At 43.8% G+C, this 24,223-nt stretch overlaps 1 protein-coding gene across 4 annotated transcripts in view; it reads left to right on the top strand.

Annotated features, from left to right (window-relative positions):
- tnrc6c2 (trinucleotide repeat containing adaptor 6C2) overlaps positions 1 to 23,161 on the top strand; it is a 122,738-nt gene extending 99,577 nt beyond the window's left edge. For 3 of the 4 annotated variants that reach the window (XM_061771596.1, XM_061771597.1, XM_061771599.1), the window contains 19 exons: positions 4,997 to 5,392; positions 10,744 to 13,176; positions 14,171 to 14,374; positions 14,698 to 14,864; positions 14,959 to 15,036; positions 15,111 to 15,168; positions 15,248 to 15,390; positions 15,542 to 15,688; positions 16,370 to 16,510; positions 16,688 to 16,807; positions 16,951 to 17,034; positions 17,287 to 17,563; positions 18,580 to 18,744; positions 18,825 to 19,016; positions 19,109 to 19,258; positions 19,649 to 19,864; positions 20,347 to 20,420; positions 20,664 to 20,803; positions 21,788 to 23,161. In XM_061771596.1, the coding sequence (XP_061627580.1) occupies positions 4,997 to 5,392; positions 10,744 to 13,176; positions 14,171 to 14,374; positions 14,698 to 14,864; positions 14,959 to 15,036; positions 15,111 to 15,168; positions 15,248 to 15,390; positions 15,542 to 15,688; positions 16,370 to 16,510; positions 16,688 to 16,807; positions 16,951 to 17,034; positions 17,287 to 17,563; positions 18,580 to 18,744; positions 18,825 to 19,016; positions 19,109 to 19,258; positions 19,649 to 19,864; positions 20,347 to 20,420; positions 20,664 to 20,803; positions 21,788 to 22,139 (5,537 nt within the window). In that variant the 3' untranslated portion in view covers positions 22,140 to 23,161. The remainder of the gene's footprint in view (positions 1 to 4,996; positions 5,393 to 10,743; positions 13,177 to 14,170; positions 14,375 to 14,697; positions 14,865 to 14,958; positions 15,037 to 15,110; positions 15,169 to 15,247; positions 15,391 to 15,541; positions 15,689 to 16,369; positions 16,511 to 16,687; positions 16,808 to 16,950; positions 17,035 to 17,286; positions 17,564 to 18,579; positions 18,745 to 18,824; positions 19,017 to 19,108; positions 19,259 to 19,648; positions 19,865 to 20,346; positions 20,421 to 20,663; positions 20,804 to 21,787) is intronic. The other variant, XM_061771600.1, reaches the window with a different exon arrangement.
- The last annotated feature ends 1,062 nt before the right edge of the window (positions 23,162 to 24,223 follow it).

Here is a 24,223-nt window from a genome sequence, read left to right as displayed (position 1 = left end):
GCAGAGTCCTCAGTTCGAATGGCTAATAACGCAATAGTCCGGTGCAATGACCATTGTTCAAAGGGCACGTATTTGCATGATAGTGCTTCGAATTATATTTTGTTCTCTTGACCGAACGTGGTAATCTTTGAAGCGCCTGTGAAATATTTGGACTGCAAATGACCATAATCTCCACATATAACAAGACATTTGAGACATCTGTGATCATAAAGGCTGATATTCGTAGTTTAGTTGCACTCCATGACACCAGTCGAAGGCTGCTGCGGCTTCATAATTTATTAAAGCTTCATTTATGATTTGGGCCATAGGACACCCACAGCGCATGAATAGTTCTGCAAGTCTGCTGCAAAAATAAACAAGACAATGACCCAAATCAACAAAGGGAGTGAAGGAAAATATACCTGTGTTGAATCTTCACCGTTAGAGACTCAACTAGAGGATTTTATTCCTTCAATGTGGTTCAGATTCAATACGCTTGTAGCCTCTTTAATTTACTAAACAGAATCTCATTTATAGGGAATCTCACTCCCGTTCACTGGCAGTAAGTGTAATGAGTGAACTCTTCACATTTCTTATTTAATCTTTCATAGACATGCTCTTATCTGAGGGATTTCCATTCTCTCCTCCATTTTTCCCTTTGTGGCCTTTTTATGCGATGCTCAGCCTCTATAAAGCACTTACCCAGCCCTCATGAATTAAGAAAAGATATGTCTTCCTCAAAATTAAAGACACATCTTGCTTAATATACTTCTGTTTTATCAGGGCAGAGGGGAGATGTTACTCTCGCAGGTACTATTTTTTCACTTTACATATTCTGGCTACCTAATATCCAGGAGAAGGGCGTGCATTCTTAAAGATACTGCCTTCCAGGCAAGTCCACAAGTTATATCGGGGGTTGTAATTCATTATAGTTTATATGGAAAACACCTTCACATGTTTAAAAAAAAAAAAAAAAAAAAAAGTGGTGCGCAAAGCAGGAGTTTGTTCTTGAGACAAACCAGCTCAAGTCAAGTGCAATCATGAATCACAGTATAGCTATTATCTTAATCAATGGAATGACTTAAAAATAAAATGCATCAATCTTACATCATGGATTGCTTACTACTTTAGAGAACTTTTTATTTTTGCAACTGCTCCAAAGCCTTGCACTTGTCTGCCTCAGCTAAATTATTCAGGCAGTGGCTTATATAATGTGATGGTGAGGAAACAAGAAGGGAACTGTTGGTTCCATCGCTAAATTCACTGCATTTTTTTTATACAACCAATAATTAAAGGACATGCATATAGAAACCTGTAGTAAAGGCCTCCTCTTCCGCTAGTTGTTTTAGGTAGCTCAGAATTAACTTTTCAGTTAAAGTAGTCCCGGAATAATTAAATCAGTCCCCGAATCGGCTTCTCGGCTTCAAACAGACCGGGATCACCCAATTTCACTTAGTTAACATAAGGATACACTGTAAACTGTGTCCCGGAGACTTCTCTGCTCTTTGGATCAACATTGAATCAAAGAGCCGGCATGATAAAAATGTTAGCTTTTTTTTCAGTTATGAAATGTGCGGTTTCTTGTTTAGTCAATGCAGTCTGCTCCACCACAGAGCAGTGGGTGGGATAAAAATGGATGAAGGCACGGAGAGGGAGAGAGAGCGAGAGAGAGTAGCGCAGGGAGCATCAGGCTGAGGCAGAAATAATGGTGATGGAGAGATAGAGAAAGAGAGAGGGGGAGAGCAGGTGGGTTATGGCGTAGCTGTGATGGAAAAACAGAAGAGGAGGTAGTTGCAAATGCAAGAGACATGGGGGAAGAAGAGGAAGGGTGGCCGGGTGGCATGTGTTCACCATCCTGCGGCCTGATTGGCTGCGGGAGTGTCAGGCGGGCTGAGCAGAATTTAATCAGAGATGTGCGTCAGCGTCTGCAGTTCCAGGCCAACAGCCAGCCAGATACTGCTGGAGGCAGGAATGGAGAAGCTCACTTTCTCTGCATGTGGGTTTAAAATCCCAGAGAGGGAGAGTTGGTAACAAACATGTGCCCACTGAATATTTATGTGTTCTACAAAGATTGAAGGGAACCAACAGAAGAGCAGGGGAAATGCCATGTCTTCCCTCTCAGTGTATCAAGTATATCTTCATTAGATATACCTGTATCCTTGTTGTTGCTGCTCTTCCTCCAATCTTCCTTCTGTATCTTGACTAGTATTGTATTTGTTGCGAGAGCTTCTGTATTTTTAGTATTTATTATTTTTATTAAAGGTCTTGGCAGGCACAATGAATGCCTCTGCACTCTCCACTTACTTGAACCTCTAGCGTGGCTACTGCTCTCAGATGACGTCAAAGACTTGAACTTGACTGAACTAATGTATATTTTCCACTGTGTTGGTTTTCAAAGGCGTTCTCCCTTCATGTAAGCACATGCACATTCTTTTCCTCCCTTGAGTGAAAGCAGTCTCAGCTGTCGTGTTGAATAGTCTTTTCTGTCTGGGGACTACACAAAACATTATCAACTATTCATCGACTGTTTACCCTCAGATCAACAAACTGTTCTTTGCAGCTTCCTGTATGTCACAAGTCTGCTTCAGCCCACTGCTAGTATATAGATTTTACAGTGCTGAATGCAGATCAAGTAGAAAACATCATCCGCTTTAACTTCCTGAGTTTCTCCACCTCAGAGCAGGCAGTTTCCCTTAATGTTTTTGTCAGCAGCTGCAATGACACGTTTCACACTAGTGCTCTATTAGGTGACTGGCTAGGGAGGTGGTAACACAATCAACAAAGAAGCTGCAAGAGGCACTTGGCTTAAATGGCCGGTATACACAAGCAGATAGTACTGATACGAACTGGCACAGCCTAATCTTCTTTGATGGTGACACATAAAGCTGAATTAGCATGGATGCACAACTACAGTGGTGTGAAAAAGTGTTTGCCCCCTTCCTGGTTTCTTATTTTTTTTGCGCGTTTGTCACATTTAAATCTTTCCCATCATCAAACAAATTTAAATATTAGTCAATGACAACACAAGTAAACACAAAATGTAGGTTTTTTTTTAAATGTTTTTTATTATTAAGGGAGGGGGGGAAATCCAAACCTACATGGCCCTATGTGAAAAGGTTATTACCCCCACAAAACATAACTGGTTTATCATACCTGAGTTCAATTTCTCTAGCCACACCCAGGTCTGATACTGCCACACCTGTTCTCAATCAAGGAATCACTTAAATAGGACCTGCATGACAAAGTGAAGATGACCAAAAGATCCTGAAAAGCTAGACATCATGCCAAGACCTAAATAAATTCAGGAACAAATGAGAAAGAAAGTAATTGATCTGTCAGTGTGGAAAAGGTAATAAAGCCATTTCTAAAACTTTGCGACTCCAGCAAACCACAGTGAGAGCCATTATCCACGAAGGGTGAAAACATAGAACATTGGTGAACTTTCCTAGGAGTGGCCGGCCGACCAAAATTACCCCAAGAGCACAGGGACGACTCATCCAGGAGGTCACAAAAGACCTCACAACAACATCCAAAGAACTGCAGGCCTCATTTGCCTTATTTAAGGTCAGTTTTCATCAGCCCACCATAAGAAAGAGACTGGGCAAAAATTACCCACATGGCAGACTTCTAAGGCGAAAACCACTGCTGAGCAAAAAGACCATTAAGGCTTGTCTCGATTTTGCCAGAAGAAATCTTGATGATTTCCAAAACTTAAAGGAAAATACTCTGCCATTATATCTGAGGTAAAAGTAACACCGCCTTTCAGAAAAATAGCATCATACCAATAGTAAAATATAGTGTTGGTAATGTGATGAACTGGGGCTGCTTTTCTATCTCAGGACCTGGAAGACTTGCTGTGTTAAATGGAACCATGAAATCTGCTGTCTACCAAAAGATCCTGAAGGAGAATTTCCAGCCATCTGTTCCTGACCTCAAGCTGAAACGAACTTGGGTTCTGCAGCAGGACAATGATCTAAAACACACCAGCAAGTCCACCTCTGAATGGCGGAAGAAAAACAAAATGGAGACTTTGGAGTGGCCTTGTCCAAGTCCTGACCTGAATCCTATTGAGATGCTGTGGCATGACCTTAAAAAGGTGGTTCATGCTCAAAAACCCTCCAATGTGTATTGCAACAATTCTGCAAAAATGAGTGGGCCAAAATTCCTCCACAGCGCTGTGACATTGGATGTTGGATGACACTTGATTGCAGTTGTTGCTGCTAAGGGTGGCCCAACCAGTTATTAGGTTTAGGGGGGCAATTACGTTTTCACATAGGGCCATCCATGTAGGTTTTTTTTTTCCTCCCCCTCCTTGAATAATAAAAAACATTTCAAAACTGCATTTTGTGTTTACTTGTGTTGTCTTTGACACAATATTTAAATTTGTTTGGTCATGGGAAACAAAGTGTGACAAACATGCAAATAATAATTAAAAAAAATTTAAAAAAAAAAGCAGAAAGGGGGAAACACTTCCACACCACTGTATGACAATCGACGATTCAAAGCCTTGTTTTTGCCTTTTGTCTAACTTGGTATGTTGGAATAGTTTTAATAGTATTGTCAAATAAAGAAAATCAAGGTCATACTGAATGACTCAAAACATGTATTTATGTAGATGATTATCCCAACCTTTAATTGAGGCATAATGTTTTAGAGTGGAAGCCACTATTTGAACAATTATAGTAAGCACGCAACACTTTGCACTATCACGTTCCTCTTCTTTGTTAAATTCATTGGCAAATTATACTGTGGTAATGGTGATAGTATCATTCTATTCATGTAGCTAATGCAGCTATATCATCCCATCAGCAGTATCCTTGGAAAGGCAGTTCTGAACTGTTCCCTGCAGACCAAACTGAATTGTACCACAAACTGTGGAAACGTTGCAAACTATGGTTCTGGTACTGACCAGGTTAATTCAATATCTGTACTAACTAACGCTTGAATTAATATCGTTCTTCCTGCCTGTGTCTTGTCTATGTGTTTGTGTGTGTGGGTGTATATTGCATCCATTCAGTGCCAGAGCCTGCTCCCACTAAGCCCAGTCCCGGCACACCCCGTCACCGCCAACCTGCCAGCCCTACGCTGCCGCTCTCCTTCTCATTTTCTTCTGGAAATGATAAGCGCGCCTCCTGCAGTAGCCAGCTCCAGATTCCGGTTGCCCCTCAGCCACAGTGCCTGACGTCCTCTGCCGGCACTCGCTACCCACCCAGAGAAGTGCCCCCGCGCTTCCGGCAGCAGGAGCACAAGCAGCTACTGAAGAGAGGCCAGCCGCTGCCTGCAGGAGCCTTCAGTGCACTCACACCCTCCTCTTCCTCTTTGTCACCTTCATTACCTTACTCTTCATCTTCTACAAGTACCAGCAGCACTAGCCCAGACTCTGCAGAGTTCACTGCAGGGAAACAACACTCAGGTTTGTACACTTTCTAAAAGCTCTGCACTTATTCTAATTCATTTTTCTTCATTTAAATTTCAACGTGGTTGTCATGTGGCGGTATAAAAAAATGATTTGTTCAGTTTTTGTGTGTCTTTGCTATATGTTTTTTTGTTTTATTTTCTCAACATTGGGGAAGATTCTAAACATTTGAAAATGGCCCCAAAGTGGAGATTTTTTGAAAACGACCGCATTACCGTTTTCAGTAGCGTTTGTACTTATAACAACCAGCAGTGTACTTTTACTGCTGCATGGATATTAATGTTTCAAGAAATATTCAATATAAACATTGGAGAATTACAGGTACAGAACGTCAGATGAATTTTGCCAAGATTAAGTGAATTTGTTTGCATCTTTGAGCTGCCACTACATTTCTCTCTTTCTTGTTTTTAATCAGTGCTTTTCTGTGATCATTTACTGCTCATTTATTTCATTAGTGCAAAAACACCTGTGTAGTGATAACACTTTTGGCAGCTGTTCTTTATAGCTATCTAGTAAACAAGCAACCATCAACTCTCTATGGCAAACTGACCTAGGATTTGTCTCGTCTCTGCTGCATATTTCCTGGCTGAGCTCAGCTTTCAAGTAAAAGGCTTCCTTCAGCTAAATTTGGATACAGGCATTGTTGACACAAGAGGAGCAAGGCTAAATCATCACTAAATTTTAAAACCTGTGTTCTTAAGCAGTAAAGCTCATGTGGTCGAATGCTTTAGCCTCAGTGTTTCTGCAGTATCTCTGGACTACGTTGTTGGGACATCACTTTCACTGACCTGTCCAGATGAGGTTGTGATTACTCAAAAGGTTTTAGATTGCAGCAGCTTTACGCAGGTTGTCCAACACCTTCTACTTGTGCACACACGAACGGGCGCATTGCTGTTATGGGTGTGCAGCTGTAGGAAAACTAGCCTGACCTAGTTGTGTCGCCTCAGATCTGTGTCTGCCTTGCAAGCCAGTTAACACACACGCACACGGTTCAGTTTATATCAAGCTTTTGTGTAGAGTTCCTATTTTTCCAACACACACAATAAAAAAAGACCAACCTAGAGTATGTGTTTATATTCCAACAGTCTATCCAAACATAACACAACAGCTTTAAAGGCTGAAAGGGAACCACCATATAGATTCAAGGTTATTCAACACACACAAACAACCCTGGTACCAGAAACCCAGCCCCCACCCTTTTGCCTCTTCTACCTCCTGGTCTATCCAGCTGACTGGGAATCATTAAGTAGTCCAGGCCAGACTGTCTTGCCCAGTAGCAGGTGCTGAAGTGGGGGTCTTTTAAGACTTGTGGGAACTTGAGCCCAACAGCTGTTTTGTGGTAGCCGAGACAGTGCATGTAGCCATAAGGCGCTTCAAGGACCCTTGGCTCTATTGTTTGGGTGGCTTAAGTTAGAGTGAGCATATATCGGGTTTGAATAAGCCTTTACGTAATGGGGGAATTCCAGACAATTTGAATGTAAACGTAAATAACCAGTTTAGCCACTCATCTCATCCATCACTCCATTCATTCGTCCATCGATCCAGCCACCCTCTATACCCCTTATCCTGATTAGGGTCGTGGGCATGTGAGCCTATCCCAGCTGACTACGGGATACACCATGGACTGGTTGCCAGTCAAACGCAGGGCACATAGAGACAAGCAACTATTCACAGCTAAGGATAATTTAGACTCTTCACTTAACCTAAAAAGCATATTTTTTGGAATGTGGGAGGGATCCAGAGTACCTGGAGAAAACCCACGCAAACACGGGGAGAACATGCAAAGTCCACACAGGAAGTCCCGCGCTTGGAATCTAACCCCCAACCTCAGAACTGTCAGGCGAATTTGCTAACCACTAGTCCGCCTCGTCTGCGCACCTTTTTTCCAAAATTATACTTAATCCTTAAATCTGTCATTCTAAGTTATTAAAAAAAGCCACAAACACAATAAACACTTTGTAAAGAATTCCACAAATTATTTTTTTAAGTAATTATTTGAATTTTCCTTAAAGGGTCCTAAACAGCTGAAATTTGACTTAGATGTAGATGCTGTTAGTGCAACTAGATAAGCGTATTGTTTTAATCAGTGCATTATTAGAATCATGTCAGAAGCACCAGTTAATAAAAAGCACTTCTTCTGATCCCCAATATTAAATAATGTAAGTGCCGCATAACTATTTGACTTGATTTAAGTCATCAAATAACTATAAAAAGTACTTGGTCCAAAAGAAGCCCTAGTGGTTTTTATTTCCCATTTTGCTCTCGCACACTCAGAGGCACACAAGCTCCTGGTGGCTTCATTAATCCAGTCTCCACCAGTGAAACCGGAGAAGTCACCATCACTCTGTGCTCTTTTATTTTTTTTATTTTATTTTTTATTTTTTTGCCTAGCAGAGGTAAACAGACTTGAATGATGAGTTTTAAATCCTCGTGTGACTATTCCTCCCACCGCTGCTTCCGGAAAAACAAGTGTGGCGCCTTTGTCCAAGTGGGCTCCAAGCGCTCCTCAAGGAGTAATGGATCAGACCTATTAGGTTACAAAAGACTACTAAATGTCCACTCTACTCCTGCTACACACCACATTGACTGATCTAACCTGTGTTTTCCTCAATGAATGCTCACATTAACTCAAGAGGAGTTTGGTGTCTAATCTCCTTTGTTTTTCCTTTGCTGCAAGTACCAACCCTCCCCCTCTGGATGTTCTTGCAACACCACCCCACTCTCCCTTTCACTGTCACCCCTCCTTCCATTTCATTTGAGAGGCATTTAATTCTTGGCTATCTGCCCATTTCTATGTCGACATCTTGTCTTATCAGAATTAATCTCTTGTTTAGGTCTTGCTTTCACTTTGGAAGTCTGTTACCATCCACATTACAGCATTGACGTTTACTTTCATTGCGTGTATACTGTTGTAATGCACTGGCAGTCCTCTAATTATCCGAGGACTTTAGGTGATCACTAACTAAGCTTTGGTGCAGATTGTTAGCAGAGAACAGGCACGGAGATGCATGCACGACCTTGCACATTCATGCATGCAAGCAGACAGCTTTGTTCCCAGTTGGGAGCATGAGGAGCAATAAAATGGGCGCCTTTGTTTAGATTTCTTTTTAACCTATTTTTGTAAATCATAATCAGTGAATGGCCTCTTAGCTGGACTGAAAATGAAACAACACTGCATTACTGTCACATTACTTGCATATTATGGATGGAAATAATTTAACACAGAGTTGACTGTTGGGAGAGGGAGTTGCAAGAAAATATTTAGGTGACTTGAAGTGAAGGAAAAATATGCTGTTATTCATATTATACCATATCCTTTACAGTGGTACTGTTTGGAAGTGGAACAAGGGAATCCGGGGAAAGTAGACCTGAGGCGAGCTGATACTGTGCAATGGTGAAGTTTCATTCTTTGGTTTGTAGGTGATAGTAGTGATTAAAAAAATGCCATCCTTACAGATTATGATCAATTGATGTAACCAATTTTAAAATCCTTCAAGAAAGAAAATGTGCTAATGATTCTAGAACAATAAAAAATAAACAGAGAAGGATTAGGGGTGAACCCAAGGAACACTCTCAAGAGGCAGCGTCTTTAGTTTGTTGGCTGAGTGATAAAATAGCGCTCCTCTAAGACACTGTTGACAGATCAAAGACAGTAGTAACATCAATAGCTGTTAATGATGCCGTCTCTTCGTGTAAGACTTATAAGACACTGGTTGGTAATTGAAAAGACCAGCTGTGTGGTGATGTCTGGTTGCTTTCTGTACATTCTGATTTTAAAGCAGCCTGCCAACTATCAAATCAGTGATTGAAGTTGATATGTTGGTTACTTTTGTGGTCTATTTCCTTAAACATACATGCTTTTCTCTCAAAATAAATATGGAGTCATAAGGCAGAGTAAACCCTTTTGGCTCACTAACTCACACATTTACAGATGTAATGACGGATTGCTTTTGTTGTAAGATCGGTATTTCTTTTTTCTTTAGTGCAACTGATTGCGTACTAGCATTAGGGGATATGCATGCGCCATCAGTCTGATGACCTTGTGCGATAAAGCTGCCTGAGAAATGAAGATAAATGTTTGCAGGCAAAAACTGAATTCCTAGCCACTCTGATGTATGTTGTACTGTATCTTAAAGCCACACATGCACACAAAACACACACACACACGCAAGAAAATTTGAGGTCTCTATTGTTTGGCATTCCATCAGTTAAACAGTTAAATATATTATTTTTTAAACCGTCACCATCTGGCACTGTTTATTTAATAATACATATTCCTTTTTCTCTCTTCGTTGAGGAATTCCTGCTTCATATGCTTGGTTGAACTGTGTGTTGGTTAAATTAATGATAGCAATTTGTATTGTTTGAAGAGCATCCCATTGTCTGGGGAGTGACTTGGGTGGTGTATGCATGCAGGATCAATAGCTTGTCTTTCTCTCTGCCGCTTATATTAACAATGTCATTGATTAGCTGTCTCTCATTGATTAATTTTCCTCTTATAGCACTGATTTGATCAATTAGTAGTCCCCTCCGCTGATGGGGTGCCATTGGGGCTAATGAGATTTCTAGTATGCAGTAGAATATAAATTAACTGGTAATAAATTTGATTACTGTTTGGAGTAAATGTCCCTAGTGTTTGTTTCTGACCACATATGTATAAACTAGAGCTATTTATTAAGAATAAACATAAATATTGCTGTTGTATGCAGAGGGTAAGACATACATGTGTAGGCGTTTGGGAAAAGTGTTTCCTTTTTGTGTTATTGTGTGCTGGGGGTGGAGTAGGAGTGTTGGGTGTGATGGATGAGACGCCATCTTGGTTTCATTCAGATAAATGAGCACCATTCCACTTGGGCTTTCCTTTAGTGCCCCAGCTAACAAAGCCACGATGGAGACGGATGTGCCACTACTGTGCCTCGGTGTTAGAGGATGGAGAAAAATTAGGATAAGGAAAGAGGTAGGGACACAAAGGGAGATAAAATGCATGGACAGGGAGAGATGATCACAACATAAAAACAGATTAGGGCAGCCCATGAGTTAGGAAAGAATCTTTTAATCTTTTGGAATAGAAAGAGAGACTGAAAAAGAGGAAAGTTGGTTCGGTTTGGCTGACTGTATCAGGGCAACGATATATGTACAACAGGTGACATGACATAACAGTGGACTGCGTCTACATTGTGTTCTGCATCGTTTTTATTGTGCCAGATCCTGAAAGCGGGCTTCTTTCATTCCCTTTTTTCTCTCCTTTTTGATTTTTCGTGTTGTTCCATTCTCTAAATTTATCCTTCAATTTGTTGTCCTCGACCCCACTTTTAAAGTATATCAACATTTGTTTCCTTTCTATTTAGACATATCTCCCAAGAGTGTCTCTGCTGCTCAGATTTGCCAGTGGGGAGCCTCCTTGCATGCTGACAGCATCTCCAGTGCAAACAGCTGGAACAGAGGAAATATTGACGGAAGTGACACTGAAGCTTGGCCCTCCATTAGCCGCAGTAGTGACCCCGGCCAACCTGCAGCACCAGAATGCCCCTTGGGCTCAGCTAGCTTCAGCACAGAAGTCAGCGCTGTCACTACCGCCAGCAGTACTTTTCTGAGTATGGCCACAGGTGCCACAGGCCAGCCGGCCCACTACACATCTCTCAAATCTAACAATAACATGATGACAGGACCTGTGTCAGCCAACACATTGTCTAGTAACAGAGGTTGGGGCTCAGATGCCAAACAAGATGGAATGAACAGTGGGCGAGTAGGTACGCCCAATCACTGGGGCTCACCCGGTTTTAACTTGAATCTCAATCCCAGTGCCAACCCATCTGCCTGGCCTGTTCTCGGTCACGAGGGTGGTGGTGTTATTAGCCCAAATGGGGTCTCCGCCTCATCTCACCCACCAGGCAATGGGAATGGAAACATTGGGAACGGGAGCCTTGGAGGCACAAGCGGTTGTGGCGGAAGTTGGGTTAGCATGGTTGGTGCTAATGAAAATGAACAGCAGCGCCCTTCAACTAACACAAGTTTGTCCTTCAATATGGAAACTAACCTTAACACTGATGGACCAAACCACACCAAGCAACAAGCTCAGGAGCCTATGAGCCCTGTCCATGGGTTAACTGGCTGGGGAGGTCAGTCGCCTACTGAATCATCCCAACTTAATGGAGACACAACAGGCAGCTCTGTATGGGGTAGTGGAGAAACCAAGGCAGCTGACACCCCCAAGGACTCAGGCTGGGACGCAACTCCCCCTGCAGGTCTCTCTGCATGGGGCCGCCAAGGTAGTAGTGGTGGTGGGAGTAATGGAAGTGGTGGCTGGGGTGACTGGGGGAAATCTTCAGGAGGTGGCGATGCATCGAAAGGCTGGGACTCTGTTGATGCTGTCATTTCAGGTTCAGGTCAAGAGCAACAACCTGGCTCATGGGGTAAGCAGCCAGGAACTGCCCCAGCAAGTGAGGGTAGTGGGGACAGCAGAGATGGCCATTCTCACCACAGAGATAGGTCCTCAAGCATGGATTATACCCCTGTGTTACCTCGACAGGACCTGGACCCTAGGGTGCTGAGTAACACTGGTTGGGGACAGACTCCCATCCGACAGCACACAGTGTGGGAGATGGAGGAAGCAAATTCTGATGATGGGAAAAGCAGCAGCAGCTCGGATACATTTGAAACTTCCAGTTCTAATGGAGGGTCTGCGTGCACGAACGGAGGTACCGTCAACCCCAGCATTGGTACCAATCCGCGGCATGGATCTGATGGAAAACATGAAAGTGAAGAATCATCTGGCTGGGGAGCCTCTGCACCTCAGCAAGTCCAGACTGCATCAGGATGGGGTGATCCCCCACATTCACAGAAAGAAGCTACTAATGGCACCACCAGTGGCTGGGGAGACCCCATGCCTACCACTGGACCTAAAAATGTAGGCATGACATCTTGGGGCTCTGAGGACAAGTCCCCTAGCTGGGACAGTGACATGACAAAACGCCAGTCCACTAATTGGGGGGAGGGCCCGCTTAGCTCTCGTGGTTGGGGAAGTAGTAATGGGGGTGCCAACAGTTCTAACACGAGGGATTGGGGAGAACCAGAGCGCAAGAACAGTGCGTCCCCCAGCAGCATGTGGGAAGGGGAAGGGGGAAATGGAGGAAATGGGGGATGGAAGGAAAATCCGAGAGGAGGAATTAGAGGAGGTGGTAAGCTTACTTCTTCTGTGAATAACAGCTCTTGGGGAGAGACCTCCCGTGCTAACGGCCCAGTGCAGGGCACCTGGGGCTCCACCAAGCCGACTGAAAGCAGTAGCAGCAGCACTGGTAGTGGAGGAGGGGGTAGCATTGGTTCTTGGGGAGGTCCTGGTTCTGTCAAACAGAACACCTCCAGCTGGAGCAATGTCAGCAAACAGGACCCAGGCTTGGAATCTACTGGTTGGGAGGAGCCCTCCCCTCCGTCTATACGCAGGAAGATGGAGATTGATGATGGAACATCCACCTGGGGAGATCCTGGCACGTACAGCAAGACCGTCAACATGTGGGATCGCAATAATCCTAACAATAATCCAGGCAACAGCGGCCCACCCACCATTAAGAATGGTGGCATGATCACACCCAACAACAATCACTCCGTTGGCCCTGGCAACAACAATCACCACCACGGCAATCCAATGCACCACCGTCCTCACCATGGCAATGCGCCGAGCCATCTCCAACATCAACATCATGGAAACAGCTGTGGGCCACCCAACAGTTGTGTCCCACACCCAAGTGCAGGTCCCCAGGGTAGACCTCCTCTCGCTAACCCAGGTAAAACAATATGACTGCATGATCTGACTTCATGCATGGACTTTCTTGTATGGTCTCATTAGCTTTAGAATGGTTTAAAGCTAGTTGAAATAATAAAAGAGATGAAGTACAACATCTATGTACGGAGGGTACAGTTTACTAAACTCTGTATACCTACGTATACGTACGTACGTACGTATATCTGTCAAGTGAAGTAAGTTCTGTTTGGATGTTATATTCTTACTGGTGTGAATTCTGTGTATACATTTTCATGTCGTGATATATCCTACATCCAATTTTTTCCGATACGGTACGGATTATTAAATTGAGGGTACAGATTACTAAATTGAAGGTACAGTTTACTAAACTGAGGTACACTTTACTAAACTGAGGGTACAGTTTACTAAACTGAGCATACAGTTTACTAAACTGAGGGAACGGATTATCAACAAATTTTATTTTTCTCATACCTTGGCACCAGGGGGGCTCCGTAGCTATCTCAGTCATTAATAGATGACGTGACTAAATTACTATTAAAACCATTATCGACAGGGATTGTTAGGTATTCCAAGCATTATTTCTTAAAGTAATTATTTCGTGGCGATTGTTAAGTGGTTAGTCTTATGGGTATTGAGACTTCTTAATGACCATACATGCATAATTAAGTCTGTCCAGTTATTTTAATATATTGCACACAGTTCCAATGTGTCTTATTGAAGACAAAGACCACATATATACTTGTAAATACATGTCAGTGTTTTTACTACAAAACCCTAACCCCTCTCTTTTTGATTGACATCATTGCCCTCACTGTTAATCAGTTAGACTGCATTTATAACTGTTAAAGTCTAAAATTAGTATTCCTTCATCAAGGTAGCATAGCAAATGGTACATTTAATTGTAGGCCAATGAAACTATTCCAAATTAACAATTAGGACCCTTGATTGTGATGGCATTTAAGGTCGCTGTGTATTATGAATTACCCTTTCAGAAAATTCCCATCTCTGTTTTGCAGGCTGGGGAGAGCTTCCAAGTGTTCAGCCTAAGTCGGAGCCTGCTTGGGGAGAGCCTGCAGCTCCAACATCAGCTGTGGAAAACGGCACCTCTGCTTGGGGCAAGCCTTCAGGGGGTGTCGGCGGATGGGGAGATGTTGGCCATGAGCCCTCTGGACCTTATGGCAGGGCCAACGGACCCTCCTGTACTGCACCTTGCAAGCCTGGTAAATAGCTGCCATTGCACATTGGTGCTCACTGTAAGGTTTTAGTGGGCTGGTCCTTCTCTCATGGGGCTTAAAAATCTGAAGCTATCAAACGAAATTTCACACATAAAAAGGTTTTGGTGACTTAAGTGCAGAGTGCTGCATGGAGTTGACTCTTAAGCATTGCATAAAAATGAAAACGGTGCCATCAAGTGGTAAAGTTCAAAACTACCTGCTGTACTTAATTGGGTTCCATTACATTTATTTGCTTGTGAATTTAATAGAATAAAATTCTCACTTTTTTTTCTTCTTTGATTTTGACCCACGCTTTTTTCTTTCGTCAGGTCCTAAACCTATGCAAGACAGCTGGGGGAGCGGAGGGGATGAAATGGGCATGTCTACAGGGCAGTGGGAAACTGAGGACGGGGACATGTGGAGCAGCCCCACCTCACAGGAAAGCAGCTCCTCCTGCAATTCTTGGGTAAATGGACCCAAGAAGGGCCCGAGCAAGGTACATATCTACATTTCTACACATTTCATATGCATGTTGACATGCACACACATTGATTGTGGGACTATTAATATTAATTCACTCGCGTCCTCAGGGGAAGATGATTAACAAGCCGGATGAGACCTGGATCATGAATCGTCTCATCAAACAGCTCACTGACATGGGTTTTCCGGTGTGATTCATTATTCTGCAAATATTTTGATGACATGCAAAGTATATACAGTAAGCCTAGTCAATTTGTTACAGCGAGATCCTGCTGAGGAGGCATTGAAGAGCAACAACATGAATCTTGACCAGGCCATGAGTGAGTTAATTTTTTTGTGCGAGGGGTGTGCCTTTGTACATATATTCCAAATACAGTTAATAACACTTTCTCCTTTCAGGCGCTCTGCTGGAGAAGAAGACTGACCTGGACAAGCGCAATATGAGCATTTCTGATTACAGCAACGGTCTGAACAAGCCACTGATATGTCGACCATCCATGCTCTCTAAAGATCCCTCTGACCGCAACGCCTTCCTTGACAAGGTATTAAGCCACCTGGATGGCCTTTATAGCTATAAAAAAAAAATTTCACTTACAACCTGAAAGTGTTTTTAATTGTTACACATAATCACAAATTCCTTATACTGTCATCACTATTTGTCCCCTTCATCACTCCTTTGTCTGTCTGCTCCAGGATGGCATTCTTTCCGACGATGCCACCCCATCACCATTTATGCCTTCCCCCAGCCTGAAGCTCCCCCTGGCCAACAGTAGCCTTCCTGGGCAGAGTCTGGGACCGGGCAACTCGGGGCTGGCCATGCAAAACTTGAACAACAGACAGGTGTTGTTACCACATTTAAATGACGCTGCATTGTCAAGAAGCAATATAACCATAAATTCTACTATTTTCATATTCTCTACTCTATTGTTCGCTTGTGTTTTAATGACCTTGCCTCAAGTGCTCCTTGAGAGCAAATTTAGTCTAGTATCACTGCTAGAAAATACTCTTGAAGCTCAAACAAAAGTGGTATTTAGATTGGAAATGTGGAAGTAGCTGCCTTTTTACAGCTTTGTATTTCTTTGGCCCTCATGAAAAATAATAACCTGATAGCTAGCTGCTTGGTTCTGACTTAGTATATGAATTGCTGCAAATAGATTGGTTGGCTGTGTTTTATAGAATGTGTTTCTATAAGTATACTATGCAAATAGATTAGATTTTTCTTTTATCCGCCGTCCAGTTCAAGTGTATGTATTCGGCTATTATTCTGCATTAGTGACAATCATAGCTAGAGGCATTTTTGTTTCTGGGTTGCCCATCCCTTCCGAGTGCCCGTCCTGATCTCATGAATATGTAATGTCTATAGGGAATTTCCTCAAATGTTGTCCATTTCAAAGCCGATTTTAACAGTCAAAGTCAAGGTTACAGTTGAATAGGTCAACCTAGCAAACCGGTGGATAGAATCATATAATTGCTAATTTCCTTGGCAATTTGAATTTAAAAAATGATGTATTTGTGTTCTAGATAACCAGTGGAATGTTTGGCAGCAGTGGAGCAGCACAAAGCCGGGCCATGCAGCAGCAGCATCCTCAGCCACCAGTGCCACCTCTCAGCTCCTCCATGCCAAGTCTACGTGCTCAAGTGCCTCAGTTACTCTCCCCTCAGGTACATAAATACACATGTACCTAAAATATCCCACCTTTTAACCATGTATTCTACTGTACCACGGGTATAAAGATGTCCTCCTTATGCACACCTGTATGTAACAAAGTCCGCTCTTTCCTGCTAGAAGCTGATTTTGTTTACTTGTGAATCTAAACAATTTACTGGTCCACCTTGCAGGTCCAAGCACAGCTCTTGCAGTTTGCAGCAAAAAACATTGGTCTGAACCCTGCACTTTTAACCTCACCAATAAACCCTCAACAAATGACCCTATTGTACCAACTTCAGCAACTGCAAATGGTGAGTCGGTCCCTCTGATCAATAGATTGACATTTGTGTAATTAAATTTCTAAGTCAATGTTATAGAATGAACAATGTACAACAATTGACTCGTTTCTTTTTTTTTCCAGCTGTAATGTACTTTTGCTTCTCTTTTTGTTCAGGCGTACCAGCGTTTACAAATCCAGCAGCAGATGATGCAGGCGCAACGTAACGTTTCCGGTCCCATTCGACAACAAGAGCAGCAAGTATGTCAACAGTCAGAACACTGCACCCACTCACAAAAATCCTGTGATGATCAATGTGACCCACTTCTTGAAGCATGACCTGAATGCAAAATCGATTCAGTACCGTAACAACATGAGTGGATAACATGTCATTGTTACGTCAGTAGTTGCTTGTGTGTGAGTGATGTTTCTTTTTAGAAATGATACTTTTCACATTCCTATTTTTGCCCCTATCGTCATCTTTTACACTGCTGTGTATCTGTCCGCTCCTAGGTCGCACGCACAATCACCAACATGCAGCAGCAGATCCAGCAGCACCAGCGTCAGCTCTACCAGGCGCTGCTGATGAAGCAGCAGCAGCAGCTTCCCTCCCATTCCGCCTCCTCGCAAGCTGGTCTGCATGCCCCCGGTGGCCCCACCGGAGGCTCCGGATCTGCAAAATCAACCCTGGACCCTTTCACAGGCCCACATCACGCCCCGGGCCTGACCGACACACTGCACACCAAAGAGCCGCTGTCTTCACCCAACGCCTACAGCCCCTATTCTCTTTGTAAGTCTTTAACAGAGAAAATTAAGATTTGTATTGGTTCTGTCACTGTCAGTCTGGCAACATCCTCGGTAGCCATGGTAACAGAAAGCCGGGGTTTGTTACTACAGCTGTTACTTTTGGCTTCTCTCTGCCAATAAAATGGAACAATAAATGGAAATAATACTCTAGTCGACATGTGTGCATGCTCTCGCTGCGCTGCTGCACTGTAGTTTCCATCCTGGTGGCCTGTAGCCATAGCCTATAGTCCAGTCATGGTGCAGACGGATCCCTGAGATGGTGTTTCCTCACCTAGATGCTCTGTACTCAGCCTCAGGTTATTACGTCCTTACGGTACAATTTTTAACGTGTGTACGTGTCTGTGTCCATGTGGACAACCAGTGGGTGGGATTGATTTATTTTTATATTTTTAATTCATGTAAATCGCTTGGAGTTGCATTTTTGTTTTTATGAAAATGGCTTACAAATGAAGTATTGATTGATTGATAAATAAATACTGTGGGTGAAGTGGTTGTTGCACCCATTCCTTTAAATAGTAGTCAAGTTTATTTACTTAGCAAGAGAGAATATTTATACGGTATTTGTTAGAGATGAGGCCTATATCCAGTAGAATAAATAATATAAATAATATGTTAAAAAATAAAAATAAATAATAAGTTTACTTAGCAGATCAATTTCTCTGTAACCTTCATCATAAACGTCAACTTTGCAGACGCCATGTCTGCTCTGCAAGCAATGTATGCTTGAGATGGCCACTGTGACAGTAAATGTGATAACAGCCACTTAGTAGCGCCGCTTGTTTTTCTGAAGCAAAAAAAAAAAAAAAGAAAGTGGATGACACATCTAACACTTACTTGAGGCATAGTGTCACTATTTGTTGAAATATGCTGTTTATTATTTATATGCAATATAATACAGAATTATACAATTCCCGACTAGTATATGCCATATTCTGTATATTGCGTTAGTGAATGTTTTGTAAAAGTAGGTCTTTTTCAATTCTTCTGTCCTGTGTGCAGCTGGACTGAATCCAAACATGAATGTAAACTGCATCGAGGTTGGGGGTCTGTCTATGAAAGAGCCCCCTCAGCCCCAGTCCCGCCTGTCCCAGTGGACGCACTCCAACTCCATGGACAGCCTCGGTGGTAACACCTCAAACCTGGAGAACAACCTCAACAAACACGGTGAGTCTAGCATTCCTATCTTAAATTTACAGAGGAAAAAAAGGATGGATTTAAGTCATGTGTGTTTTTCCATGCACTAGGTGCCATATCTGCTGCCTCTACCCTGGGGCCCCCTGGGAAGCCCTCACAGCTGGAAGATTCCTACAGCCCATACAATCTGATGTCCAACTCGGACTCCCCCGCCAACTCTTTGGTACCCCCAGACAGCTGGGGCCAAGGCAAGAACCCCAATGAAAAGATCACCAACGGGACCAACATTAACTGGCCCCCTGGTGAGGACAAAGGCAAATGAACAGCAGGGCTCTTTATATTACAGTATTTGTGATCATCTTTTTTTTTTTTTTTTTTTTTTGTGCATCGTCAGAATTCTGCCCAGGTGTGCCATGGAAAGGCCTTCAGAACATTGACCCTGAGAATGACCCCAATATGACCCCTGGCAGCGTCCCCAGCGGTCCCACCATCAACACCAACATCCATGACGTCAACAGATACCTGCTGCGTGACAGGAATGGCGGTACGGACACAAGATACCCCTAGTCTCTATTCAGCACAGCCAGTAACACAGGGTCAACTTGTTTTAAATGAAATAAAGACAATACATAAATGATGGTACGCCACCACAACACAGTACGTCCTTTACGTTTAATCTCGGTCGCTTCCTCATAAACAAAATTTGAGTCACTTTCTTAACACCCGTCTGCACCGCTTTAATGTCAACCACAAAAAGGAAGACCTCACCTCAACTGTCAGTTAGCAGTTTCCGCATGTTTCTTAGGAATTCACAAATAGGATAATTCAAGAAGTGATGCTTAAATATGCTGCAGAAAACACTACCAGATGGTTGTTGCTTCTCTGGCCTAATTCCTTATCTGTTTGATTAACATTACTCGTTGCTTTCTTAAAGGCAAACTGTCTGACGTGAAGTCCACCTGGTCCACGGGGTCCATAACCCAGAACCAAGCCTCTCTGACCCACGAGCTGTGGAAAGTCCCTCAGGGCCCACGCGGGTCCGCTGCCCCATCGCGACCCCCACCAGGCCTCACCAACACCAAGCCTTCCTCCACCTGGGGGGGCAACTCGCTGGGCTTGGCTCAAGGATGGAGCGGCTCTTACGCCTCTGGTGAGCAAAAGGAGGAAAAAAAATACTTGAGAAAAGAGGTTGTCGTCTTCAGTTATCTTTATTTTAGGAGCGTGGCAAAAAGATTTTAAAAAATAGAGACCTTGAGACTTTGACCTATGGAGCTCTAGTTCACAGAGCACACACCATTACAAATATGATAATAAGAGTAATAGTACTATTACTACTTTTTCTCCCCATCAAATTCTCCTGTACATGATCACTATGAAACCTTAAGTCACATGCAAATCAGACTTGGTCAAAGAGCACAGATCACATCTGCTCTCTATCGGTGCTTATCTTGACGAACACACACTGCTGAAATGACATCCTGAGGTTTACCGGCTCTCATAGAGGCCTCATACCAACATTGTTTCTCTGAATTGCTTTGCTTGTCACTTGTGACTTTTTGGGGAAAATTCATAGGAAATGTATGTTCATAAATGTTTTGAATCTTGAGTCTCTTTTGGTCCTCATTCTAACAGAGGGAACCACCTGGAGTACGGACAGCTCCAACAGGACCAGCAGCTGGCTGGTGCTGAGGAATCTCACACCTCAAGTAAGTGTGTCGTTTGACCATTTATTTAAACAATTGGTTAAAGTTGAGTTATTGGCAGGTGTGAGGAGCAATATTTGGGAGCTTTAACCTCAGTAAAAATGGATGCCGCAAGACCATGTGATTTTGAGTCTTATGTATTTTGGCTAATGTTTTGTAAAGGGTTAAATGGTCGCCTGTTTGAACAAATCTACATACACGTCTCTTCTAACTGCCACATTCCTGCATATTTTGTTGCCTCCGCAGATTGACGGTTCGACCCTGCGGACCCTGTGCATGCAGCACGGCCCTTTGATCACATTCCACCTCAACCTGACCCAAGGGAACGCCGTGGTGCGCTACAGCTCCAAGGATGAGGCCGCTAAGGCCCAGAAGTCTCTGCACATGTAAGTGCCAGATGCTCTTTGGGAATATCACACCCAAATTCACAAGGAGTTTCTTACTGCTTTCACATCATTACAAATGTGCCATAAACTGAAAAGGGGAGGTCCTACAGGAAAAAGCAATACAGACAAACCACCAAAGTCTAAGAAAATCCATTCTGTATCATTGATTGACTTCAAAGTTTTTCAAAATACATTTTTAAAGTCAATTATTTTATTTAAGACTGAAACTGTCACCATAAAACCTTAATTAACTTGAGTTTTTAAAAAATTCAAACAGATTTTCCCCAAAGCCTGAACTGAACTGTACTACTTTTGGGGTGTTTGGCAGTTCTGCTGTATTTGTGGGTTCTAGTGATCTCGATCCTTTCCTAGTAGCAGAAACAAGCATTTTAGTCTCATCCTGTGGGAATAGCCATTCAGAACCCGAAATGGCTTGAGGAAAACCCAATAATAATTGTGGTTTGGATTCATTGAAGGCGGCACAGTGGACGACTGGTTAGCACGTCTGCCTCACAGTTCTAAGAATCGGGGTTCAAATCCCGGCTCTGCCTGTGTGGAGTTTGCATGTTCTCCCTGTGCCTGTGTGGGTTTTTTCCGGGTGCTCCGGTTTCCTCCCACATCCCAAAAACATGCACAGTAGGTTGATTGAAGACTCTAAATTGCCCGTAGGTGTGAATGTGCGTGTGAATGGTTGTTTGTTTATATGTGTCCTGCGATTGGCTGGCGACCAGTTCAGGGTTTACCCTGCCTCTCGCCCGAAGCTGGGATAGGCTCCAGCACGCCCGCGACCCTAGTGAGGATGAGCGGTAAGGAAAATGGATGGATGGATGGATGGATGGATTCATTATACTTGCACAGGAAAATGTTTCCCATGTGCTCGCAGTCAAATGAAAATTAGATTTAAAAAAAAAAAAAAAAAAAACATGAATAACTTTTCCAGCTCGTTCACAGACCTGTGTTTTTTATTGTTGTTTTTTTTGTCAGGTGTGTGTTAGGTAACACCACCATCCTGGCAGAGTTTGCTGGCGAGGAGGAGGTAAACCGCTTCTTTGCACAAGGCCAGTCGCTGACCTCAAACAACACCACCAGCTGGCAGGCCAACCCAGGAACCAATCAGAATCGAATGGGCGGGGCAGCGGCGTCCCACTCCATGGGCCAATGGAGCAGCGGCGGAGGAGGAGGCAAGGCCAGCGGAGGCGACCTGCTTTGGGGGGGAGTGCCCCAGTACTCCAGCCTGTGGGGGCCTCCTAGTGGGGAGGATGCCCGCGGGATCAGGAGCCCCACCCCCATTAACACCCTGCTGCCTGGAGATCTGCTGAGTGGGGAGTCCATGTAGGCGGATGCCACAGTACAGTACCGCACCACCACTACATTGAGGTTCTACCAACAGGAGCAAAACCCAAGCAAATCATGTGGCGATAATCAGCACCATTTTAAAACTTTCTGGAACTGTGAATTAGGAAACGGAAGACTGAGGGCTCACCAGGCCTTCTGTTTCTTTGATGTTTTACTTTTTATTCCTTTATTTTGCAACCTAAAAAACTAACTCAAACACGACACAAAGAAACCTTTTTGTTTTTTAGGAGAAGCAATCAAAGCTGCCATCTATCTTTTCCCTCCAAGAAGAAATCATCCGAAACAGAGTAGTCTCGCAAGCGACCATTCCCAGCATGCCCGTGGCCAATGATGTGGTTGGGTGACCTTTACTCGTTACTTTTTGTTTCTCAGCACTAATATTAGCCTTAAGTGCTCTCCGGGTCCTTTCTAAGCCGCCTTTTTGTTGTTGTTGATAAACTGAAGAAGCAGACGGAATCTTGCACAGTTGTTGACCTCTTGAGCCAGCGCCACGTGACTGGAGACCAACTCTCCAGGGGAGGCCCGGCTCTTCGGATTCTTCACTTTTCCAGACGCTGACAGCTGGTTCGTTTTTCTGATGTCCGTCCCCCAATATATAAGCTCTGAGGGACTGCGGCGGCGGCCAATCACTGACGAGAACTTCACGGTCACCTGCAGTTCACTCACTGGTGCTTTGTGGAATCTTCTACACCGTTTCTGGAAGTGTCAACGCAGGAAAGAGGATGTGGGCTTTAATCCTTTTTAACGTGACAGTTTACATTGTGCAATATACACCGTAGAACTTTCTGTCCGTCCCATCGGAGCTGGTCGCTTTTTGGAACTTGAAAGACGTTTTTTATGGATTCCCTCCAGAGCGCTCTTGGAAAATCTGTGCAAAGAAGGAGAAGCAGCAGCAGCTTGGACTGCGATGCACATTTCCTGTCTGCGTGCCGCACCCTCAGCCAACAAGAGACTGGAACCAATTGGATGCCTCTGGGTGTCTGGCACAATACCAAATTTTAAAAAAGGGGTGGGTGGGTGGGTGTATGGGTTCTCCCAATGCAGTAGACCTACGAGTGTTCCTCGTGGACAAACATGGGATGGCGTCTTATCATAGCACTTATGAGGAGCTTGTGGCTTCGACTCAATAAAGAAAGAAATCAAAACAAGACGAAAGCTCTGACGAAGGGAAACACGACTGACCCGAAATCGTCTTGATGAAGAACGGGAACGATTCAAGTGAATATCACTGTTACTCCAAAATGTCCAAGCCTTCTTCGCTCCGGAGACGGAGCGTGGGTGGTCATCGGGGTGTTGGGGATGGGCGGCGTCCACCGAGTGCCTCTCTGCTGTGGTCCGCTGCCCACCGCCCCGCCCCGTTGGGTGTCCGACAGCAGCACTTCCTCCGTGGGCTCTGTCTGGAAATAACCAGGCCAACCCTGCTCCTTCTCAGTTGTTAAAACACAAAGATCACTTTAGCTGGAAGATCTACTAGTCATATTTCTGGATTGTGTCTCGTTGTTATTTGTGTCCACAATGCGAACATAACATACGTAGTGGCTGCCTGAAGGAGCCTCTCACTGTTCATATGCAGAAACACTTTCGCTCAGAGATGCCTCTGTGTGCTCATCCTGTGTATTGAATGCAAAACAAGGATCAATACTATTGATTGTCTTTTGCTTTTTGAGCTGATCATGCTTTGTGTTGGACAGTATTCTGTAGTACTTCCAGGTCTGGGGGTGTGTTATTTTTGTCTTTTATTTTTTATTTTTTCCTTTTTGGTCCAAGCTGCTCCGCCTGCCCACAGGTTGCCCATTGCCTAGCTGCTACGCTAAACCCCTCTCCCCTCAAAACCAGCCACATCCAGTAGGCCCCAACCCCTCCCAATGAGGGCCCATTCTATCTGTTTCTATGCAAAAGACGAGAAGCTGGGGCCCTTTACAAGCATGCAGACCCCCCCTCACTCCAGCAGTCCTCCCACCCCTACTGTGAACTTCACTATGGCCGCCACTTTCTCTAGACACTGTCACTAAAGTGGAGTGGGAAGACTCTATCAAAGGCCCGTGTCCAGACTTGATCTCAGGG

Source organism: Phyllopteryx taeniolatus, chromosome 4 (assembly GCF_024500385.1).
Source record: "Phyllopteryx taeniolatus isolate TA_2022b chromosome 4, UOR_Ptae_1.2, whole genome shotgun sequence".
Lineage (NCBI taxonomy): Eukaryota > Metazoa > Chordata > Actinopteri > Syngnathiformes > Syngnathidae > Phyllopteryx > Phyllopteryx taeniolatus.
This window is presented reverse-complemented; position numbering and strand designations above follow the sequence as displayed.